The sequence below is a fragment of the Grammomys surdaster genome, unplaced genomic scaffold (assembly GCF_004785775.1).
Source record: "Grammomys surdaster isolate TR1022 unplaced genomic scaffold, NIH_TR_1.0 363, whole genome shotgun sequence".
NCBI classification, from domain to species: Eukaryota; Metazoa; Chordata; class Mammalia; order Rodentia; family Muridae; genus Grammomys; species Grammomys surdaster.
Window position 1 is genome coordinate 3131444 of NW_021604782.1, and position 9802 is coordinate 3141245.

The following is a 9802-nucleotide window of genomic DNA, read 5'->3' on the forward strand; positions in this document are numbered from 1 at the left end:
CAGCTATATATTGCAACCTGCTTGAAAATGGCCAGAAGAAACAATTAAGATGACTTTGGGTCATGATCAAGTACAAGCCTTCAATGTTTCAAGCCCTAATCTACCATCTCATCTTCTCTCCCTGGTTTCATTAACTGTGGCAACAATTTCTCCATGAAGTATTCCCATTTCTGCCACAGACCTCAAGATTTACTTGAGCCCCCTGTTGGGTGTTACGTCCTACTGTAAAAATGGCAGATCAATGCCTAAGGATTAAGTCTCTGAGATCAATTTTGCCGGTGTCAACTGTCTGTACAATAGAGCTTGCCCTGGCTTCTCCTTTTTGTCACTCTGCCTCAGGCTGAGCTCTCACACATCAATCCATGGTTTCCCCTTGAGAGATGTACACACACTGCTCAGATTTCCTAACTCCTAGGTCCTGCTCCCTCTCTTAAATAAATGTCATTCAAATACCATTTTTTTCATCCTTCTCCCAGGAAACTGGTGTTCCTGTCCATTTTGATCCTTCTAAAAACAAGCTAACAACATAGTTAAGTACTAGACACTGGCTTCAAGTACTTAACCTGCCTTTTCCATTCCCTAAAACTATTTACACAGCTATCTTTAATCCTAATTAGTTTTCTGATAAGTCTAGAAAAAATTGTTTCATCACCTTGAAATCAGATATGGACTTATTATACTTTTAAGGAATGGAGATAGAAGCTCATTTGTCTGCTCAGGCTAAAACTTATCAACATGGTCTCTATGGTTACATACTACAGCTATACCATCAGTGTGTCCTCCATTCTCCATCTCCCACGGTCTCATCAACATTCATTTTCCTGCCTGGGGCCTGTTTCGCCAACAAGCAGATTTTGTACGAATTAAAGAGATAACAAATAAATGTGAAACCCATGACATAATAATTAGAACAGACACACAAAACTGGTATCAGGTCAGTAAGGTAGCTCCGCTGGTAAAGGTGCTTCTGACCAAGCCTAATGACATGAGTTCTAGCCCCAAAACTTATGGGTTTATAGGATTAACTATTACAAGCTCTTCTCTGACCTCCACAGGTGTTCCGTGGCATGTGCATGGGCACAAATTCCACAAAAAAAAATCAATAAAGATAATCTGGGACCACATAATTAAAAGATAAGTGAGATATTTTTGAAGTTATGGAATGGAAAGATCAAAGGTGCAATAAAAAAAACATCAATAACAAAAAGACAAACTACAGATCAGTACCTTTATGCTAGGAAGAAACACAGAGTTCAGGGGTTGGATTTTCCATTCCTCACACCTTCTTCTCTCTGCCCTGTATTTTTGGGAAAGAAAGAGAAACTGAGAATTAAGTTGGTCATCAATGGTCAATAATTTAATCAAGTACTCTTATACAGTAAATCCTCCGTTAAAGACCCAAGGGACAGATTTCAGAGAATTTCTAAGTGGGTAAGCATATGGAGCATGGCATATACACAAAAGGTCATGGAAGTCCCAAGGCGCCTTCCCTCACACCTTTCCCCTGTGCATCTCTTCTATCTCGAATATCGGATTACACCCTTTTTATGAATAAGTAAGTATAAGAATAGCTACCTTTCAGTATCTGTAAGTCATTAGTTCCAAAACACCAAGCTGATACCAAAATCTGTTTGGATCATTTATATAAATGTTATAGAAATTGCATATAACCATGCACATCCTCACATAAACATAAAATTACTTCTAAGTTACTTGTATACTTAACACAGTGTAGATGCTATAAATGTTGTCGCACCGTATTGCTCAGGGAACAGTGACGAGACAAAAGTCAGTACATGTTCAGGACCTATACAGTTTTTTAAATTAAAACTTACTTATTTTGTGGATATGAGTATTTTGCCTGCATGTATGTGGGTGCACCCTATGTATGCCTTGTGTTCATAGGACACAGAAGGCATTGTCTTTCCAGAAGCTGAAATTATGTGTGGTTGTGAGCCACCATGTGGGTTCTGGGAACCAAACATGGGCCCTCTGCAAAAACAATGGGTACTCTCAGCCACTGAACCACCTCTCCTGTCCAGGACCTATTTGGATATAAAATGAACCCAAAGTCTCCTGTGTTGATATCCTAGTATCTAGTTGATAGGGTTGCTGAGATGTGCTGGGCTAATGAGCGTGCTAAGCTCATCAATATATCGGTGAGTTCATAGTCGAATGGGATATAAAGGGAAAAAAGGAGCCTAATTTGGAGGAAATATGTCACCATGGAGTGCCTTTGAAAAGTCTCTGAAGTCTCTCTTTCCCTTTTTTTCTCTCTGTCTCTCTCTGTCTCTGTCTCTGTCTCTGTCTCTCTCTCTCTCTCTCTCTCTCTTTCTCTCTCTCTCTGTCTCTCTCTCCCTCCCTCCCTCCCTCCCTCTCTGCTACCATAAGGTTTGCTGCTATTTGCTTTACATCACGATATTCAGCCTCACCTCAGGCCAGAAGTAACTGAGCCCAGAGCATAGACTGAAAACCTTCAAAACAATCATCCTTGATACATCTTCCCTCTTTTAAATTGGTTTTCACCTTTATTTTGTCATAGTAATGGGGAGCCATTTACTATATGAAGTATACAAAGAAAAATCTACCAAAATATCAGCAGCTTTATCAGAAATTATATAACACTTTTATATGCACCTTTGTCCTTTCCTTGATGTTGCAATATTTGACAATGAACTACATTGTCCCTAAATGAGGGGAAAACATTGAAAGAAGAAAAAAATGCTATTTAATGAGTTAGATAAATTAGGTCTTGGAGACATTGTCCTTAATATTCTAAAAATTGTTATCTGTAGTAAGATTTAAATGTTCAACTTTAAATTACTTGTGGGATTATAGGATCTCTGAGAAGAAAACAAAGTTTTTTTTAAATTGGTTGCTAGAGGCACTGTAAGGTCCCCTGGAAATACTTAGTGCCCAGAGGTTAAAGAGTGGAAAGGAGGCATGTTGACATATTTGCCCTGGACGCGCGCACACACACACACACACACCTAGCTGCCATCTAGGCTCTGGGTTACTCATGCCAGAATTCTACCACCTAATTGTAGCTCAGAGAGATTACTCTCGTTCAAGCTATGGAACTGGGAACAGCCACTGTGCTCATTCCTATGATATCTTCCTTGACTGAAGGTTGTAGTACCAATCAACTGTGTAATCTATTAGATCTGGATAAACTGAGACCCCTACATTGATACTTAAATGAGGTAGATTAGAACAGAGGTGTAAACAGCTATTTTCAGAAAGTAAAGATCCTATAAGTAATCAGAATCCAGAATAATTTTATTGTATTAGAAAATTTTGTTAATTATATAGAAAATTATTTCGTGAAGGAAATACATTGCTATGTGTGAATATAATTTTAAATGGGCTTCTGCTTACTTTAGAATATGAAAGGATAGTAGCCTAGGAATTGAACATACTATATACCGTTTCTCTCTCTCTCTCTCTCTCTCTCTCTCTCTCTCTCTCTCTCTCTCTCTCTCCAAGATCTTTCAGCTGTTATGTAAATTTATGACAACACAATGGTTTAGGCACTGTTATTCTATCTATATCATGCTTGGATTAAGTGTTGTGCAGGGTTTGTACAGCTGACAGCACCTCTGAATAAAGTCTCCTGTCCCCAAAATAACTCTTCTCGAGCAACACAGTACCCTAAAAACACCTTATCAACAGAAGAACAGGAGATAAGGATACTATCTCCTGTTAGGAAGGTTAGGAAGGATACCACAGAAGGCTGCTACAGCTGTGCCCTAGCAGTAATTCAAGAAATTGCTAATCAATCCTACAAATAGGCCTTTGCACAGAGGAAGAGTACATAAGGTAAGAGAATCAAGCTCCGGTGGTATTCTCAGCAATGAAAGTACATACTCTGTATCCACTTATTAAGAGTAGTAGTGAGAACTGTAGAAGGGGGGATAAAAGAAAAGAAAGGAAAGGAAACAAAAAGAAGAGAAGAGAAGAGAAGAGAAGAGAAGAGAAGAGAAGAGAAGAGAAGAGAAAAGGAGGGAAGAGAAAAAAGAAAAGAAGAAGAGAAATCTCCCTTCTCCGCACTTTTATCTTTAACTTCTTATAGACCTCATGGGAACTCATCTCTTTAGACAAACATCTTTCATGTCAGGAACAAAGACACACTCAACAACTGGAAAAAACTGGATAAAGGAAGATACAAAATGTCCCCGTTAGTGCCGAGTATGTTCTCTTGAAGAAACCTTACAGGGTGAACAAGTGCTAAACTGCTCAAATGATTCCTTGGGCTGTAGTCAGGATCTAAGAGAACAACACCTTTTACAAAGGATGTGCTAGTCTTTCCTGCTAGTTAAAAGGGGGAGGGGCATGGCGGAGAAGTTCAAATGCTTCTTGACCCACATTTTGTTTCTTCCTTTGCTGATGCATAATAATAAAGACCAATCTCCACTCAAGCCAACAGACACACATCAATACAGCCTGAAGGAGCAGGAGCCAAAATGTTCCCTAGAAATGTTCCCAGAAAGAAGAGCAAGAACAGCAGAAACAACACTACCCTGGGTGTTCCCCCCTTTCCTTTCTAACTGAAAGGCTCTCCTCTTTTTCTCCCCTGTGTGTGACACTGCTGGATAGTTACAGTGCCTCTTGCTGTACTGCTAAACATGAAGACATTCTAAATACTGAGTTATAGAATTACTTTATCATACTTGAAGATGTATAAATCTGTCTGCTGATCGGCTATCTGTATGAGTTTTGTCAGGTAAAATCAGAGCATCAAAAGGCACTGTACCCATCTGTAGTATAAGAAGTAGCATAAAACCTTTCTCCAGTTTCCTGACCATTTACCATTTTGTTTCACATTTGGATTTTAGAGAAAACCCACATCAATGTTCCGGGTTCTCCTCTGAGGAAAATTCGAAAATGGCCTTTCTGGTGCTTATAATAATAAAATAAGGTTAATTAATGTATTTGAAAAATAAGATTAGATTACTAATACCTTATGTCCTGTTTTATAGATAAAAATCTCAACTTCTCTAGACATGTATATAAAAAATCATCATCATTTATAGTGTCAGAAAGTTTTATTTTTCATGTACTATTACGAGCATTGTCATCCAATGTCTTTAATCCTTCTCTAGGACTACAATTTTCATGAGTTATGTACGTGACACTATGTGTTTTTTTCTTGTCACACCATGACCTTCACATGAAAGGTATCTGTATCCTGAAGGTAAAATTGTAGCAACTACTGAAACATGCCTTAAATTAAAATAATAATAGCATATGCATGGTTATTTATTTTGTTTATTATTAGATGTTTGGGAAAAATGTTAATAAATTTGTCATGAATTTTAGGAACACACCTCTAGGATCTCATCAGTGGGAATTGTGCTGATCAATACTTTGACAAAATTCATCTTTAACATCTCAATGACTTTTCTCCTAGGTCTAAATTACCAAAAGTTTACATCAAGAAAGGATTTTGTGGGCCATCAAACATTCTTTAATATCTAGTTAGATAGCTGAAAGAAATCTGTTCGGGTTTTTTGTTTGTTTGTGTTTTACCTGTTTGTTTCACATATGATACTCAATTTTCAGGCGTGAATTGGGAATTCTGTGAATTAATAAAAATAAATGACATAATTTTTAACATATGGTTTAATGTTCCCTGTATATATGTCTACAAATTGAACTTATTAGAATTTTATTGTCTTTGTTATGACAGATTTAGATAAAAGTCTATTTTTGTTTAATAAACTATAATATTTTTCATATGAATATATGGTATTAGCATATAAATTACTTTTTTAAAAGCATAAATGCCTACCATAAGCATGCTGAACCCACATGTGTCTGTTTTAAAGCAAAATACAAACAAAAGAATACTCACAACAGAACCTATTGTGAATCCTAGTGTGCCTGGCATAGTTTGTGATTTCAGACTTTCTAATTTCAAGAGAGGTAGGAACAAGCCTGATTGTTACACAGGCTAACCCTGAAGTTGCATACTATAGCATATACATTGTCTTTCCTTACATTTTATTTCTATCAGTGCTTTGGGAGAAGCTGATAAAACTCACCAGAGAAAAACCACCTGTGGAAAATAAGAACTCCTTCCTGGGTTCCATCACAGGACAATGAAGTTACAGAAATGGGAAGAGGGCGGTGAGGAATCAAGACAGGCTTTGTGTGTGTGCTGGATGGGTTTTAGTTTGTTTTGTGTGTTTACTGATTTCCACTCCTCTGCTTCATCCTCTATCTGAAAGCAATAGCCTACCTTGCCTGGATCCATTTTTTAAACAGAGAAAAGATGCCACGGTCCCTTCACCCCTGTGTCATCAACAGCCCCACTGCCATTCTACATGGCTTCTGGTCGCACACTTTCTTTAAATTGTAAGTACTCTGTCTTTAATCTTCCCTTTACTTTCCCTTTCTCTAAAATCAAAAATTCAGCCTTCACTTTTTCCGCTGTGGTAGTCAGTCCTTGTAGCCAGTGTGGCTAGATAGCCAAGTAAAGTACGAGGGGAAAAGAGTATTTCCTAATGCGTTAAGATACAGTTGCCATCATTTCTGTTTTAACCTTTGCCAGAATCACTGTCCAGGTAATATTCTCTAGGGGAAAAGAACTGACTTGTAAAGGAAACCCAGAGAAAACGTTTTTCCTGTTCTGTTCCACATAAGAAGATGAGGGTGTCCTTGCCTACAACCAGGCAAGCGGTAAGCCCTTCACCCACGTCTTAAAGCGCTTTGAATACAAAAGAGCCAGGGAGATGTGTGATGTGGGATAAGGATATGATCAGAAGAAGAAAAGAATTTCATTCTAGCACAACCCGGAAACAGAAGCTGTGACGGGGGTGACAAGCTACGAGGTACATCCCTTTATATAATTAGTCTATCGTCCTGTTTTTAGACACCCTAAAAAAATAAATATGGGGGAAATGAAACAAGGTTGAGTCTTTAATTCTGTAGGGCTACAATTTTAAGCGGACAAAGTGGGACAGAGAGATAAGCCATGTAGAAATGGAAGAAAAAGTAAGAACGAGACCACTTAAGAGTCTAAAGTGTGTGTCGTTTGGCAGATGCAAACCAAGGCTAGAGGATTCCAGGTGCGTGGTTAGTAGAGGCAAGTCCAGTGGGGAGGATGCTCGCATCATTGCTCTTGATGATACGAATCCCAATAACTATGCAATGGTTACAGGAGGAGGCTGTGGTCGAGGCTTCATAGTTTTCGTCTGTATCACACTTACAACTAAAAGTAAAACAAGCGATGCTTGCTATCAAGTATGACCCAGCAAGAAGGAACTTCTTCCTAATAGCCTTTCCTTGCTGAGAAGTAGTGGAGGGGTCTGTGAGAGACGATGCGGTCTACTGGTTTCTATAGCCAGGCTTAATGAGCTGAAGCATTCAATCAGCTTGCAACAGGATAATTAGGTTACAAAAAAGTGCTCCAAAATTACCCATCAATTTCATCACGTACAAAAGCTTCATAGCCCAAGCAAAACTACTGTGGAATATCTTGGAATGTCACTTAAAGCAACAAATAACAAAAATTGAAATTAAATATATATATATATATATATATATATATAATGATACATGAAACTAGATTAACTCTGGTAAGACAAAAATGTAAGTCTAAGAGGCAAGTGGAAGAGAAAAAATAGAGAATTTAGAGCAACTAGGAAGTTGTCAAAGAAAGAAATGTAGTTCTTGGTGATTGCAGTTAAAGGAGAGTAGATTCCAGGCTGAAAAAAAAAAACAAAAAACAAAAAAAAAAAAAACAGCATACGGGAGTGTCCATGTATCCCCAGTGCTTGGAAAATCCTAACAATTAAATCCATAGTTCCCAGACCCCTTACTGTTTAGATGCTCCAAAAAAAAAAAATGTTCTTGTTACAATATCAATCCCCTTACTCTAAAATAAGAAATCTTTTTTTGAGACAGGTTTTCATTATGTAACCCTGACTGGTCTAGAAATTGCTGTGTAGTCCAGGCTGGCCTCAAACTCACAGAGACTCATATGCCTCTGCCTATGCCTTGGTCTTTGCCAACCAAGTGCTGAGATTAAATGTATGTACTACCACGTCCAAGCCATCTAAAAATTTTTAATTAAATCAACTTAAATTGGACTTAAAAATATAATTTATTGAATATGATCGTAAACTTAAAATTATGTTTTATTATGTAATTTATTATATATATTCATCTATCAATGACATATTGGAGCTACCTACTATATCATTTAGTAGATTCCATCTAATGTAATTCATAAAACATTATTGTTCTCTAGCTGACATTAACCTAGTAATAAAAAGTACCTATAGGACCATGTTTGAAAGAAGTTTGACCTGAGATTATATTCAATTGGTGACCTGACACTTCCTAGCACAATTCTAGGTCTCTGCTGCCACTTGATGCTAAGCAATATTGCCTGTCTCTGCATCTCTTTCAAAATTAGTGAAAATATAACAGCCCTGCCATTGCTAATTTTTAGGAACTTTCTTAAGAACCAAAGAAGATAATATATGTGAAAGGTTTCTTATGAATCTCTATGAAAAACCTAAGTTTTCTTGAGTCACATTCTTGTATAAATTCTGCAGGTGAGCTGCATAGGTGGAGATGGGAAATGACTCTGCGGTGACAGAATTCTTTCTCATGGGACTTTCCCAGTATCCAGAACTCCAGCTTTGTCTCTTTGTGCTCTGCCTCATTATGTACTTGATAATCCTCCTGGGAAACAGTCTGCTCATTGTCATTAGTGTCCTGGATTCTCGACTCCATACTCCGATGTACTTTTTTCTTGGAAATCTCTCGTTTTTGGACATCTGTTACACATCCTCATCCATTCCTCAAATGCTCATCATGTTTATGTCAGAGAGAAAATCCATCTCCTTCCTTGGTTGTGCTCTACAAATGGTTATTTCCCTTGGCTTGGGCTCTACAGAGTGTGTCCTCCTGGCTGTGATGGCCTATGATAGGTATGCAGCCATTTGTAATCCACTGAGGTACCCTATAATCATGAACAAGGTATTATATGTACACATGGCTGTGTGGTCCTGGGTCATAGGCAGTCTGAACTCTCTAGTGCAAACAGTCTTGACAATGGTGTTACCTTTCTGTGGTAATAATGTCATTGATCACCTTACCTGTGAGATCCTGGCTCTTCTTAAACTTGTATGCTCAGATATCACCATGAATGTGCTTGTTATGACAGTGGCCAGTATTGTTTTGTTGATGATTCCTCTGCTGTTAATTTTTGTGTCCTATATTTTTATCCTTTCTTCCATCCTGAAAATCAATTCTGCTGAAGGAAGAAAAAAAGCCTTTTCTACCTGTTCAGCCCACCTAACTGTGGTCATCTTATTCTACGGTTCAGCCCTTTTTATGTATATGAAACCCAAGTCAAAGTACACCAAAGTATCTGATGAAATCATTGGGCTGTCTTATGGAATCGTGACTCCAATGTTGAATCCCATCATCTACAGCTTGAGGAATAAGGAGGTGAAAGAAGCTGTGAAGAAAATTTTGAGCAAATATTTGTATCTGCGGAAAATCTGAAAGGCCTTGGGGCCTGTGAAACTCAGGCTTGGGATCAGAGTACATGCTGTGTTTTTGAAGTCTGCTTGAAAGACCAAGGATGAAGCTACTGTTCTCTTCAAGATACTCAAGATACCTGTGTAAACCTTCTGAATAATGTAGTGTCATGCAGTCTCCCCAGCTGTGTGCAGCAGCTCTTCTCATCAGTCCTTTGGGGTACATTTCCAGCAAGGCAGTCTTTCTTGTTCCTTCTGTCTCCCTTCTCTCCTTTACTTCTTTTTTCCTCCTGTTTGTCTTGCTC

The 9802-nt window shown here is 38.1% G+C and overlaps 1 protein-coding gene across 1 annotated transcript; it reads left to right on the forward strand.

Moving 5' to 3' along the window:
* Window positions 1-8583: 8583 nt before the first annotated feature.
* On the forward strand, window positions 8584-9522 carry LOC114631606 (olfactory receptor 13D1). Its single transcript, XM_028779992.1, has one exon. It carries the CDS (start codon window positions 8584-8586, stop codon window positions 9520-9522), a length of 939 nt encoding a protein of 312 aa, XP_028635825.1.
* The last annotated feature ends 280 nt before the right edge of the window (window positions 9523-9802 follow it).

Bases quoted from the DNA above. Each gene is read 5' to 3' on its own strand.
- LOC114631606 (XM_028779992.1), top strand. From the start codon at position 8,584: ATGGGAAATGACTCTGCGGTGACAGAATTCTTTCTCATGGGACTTTCC.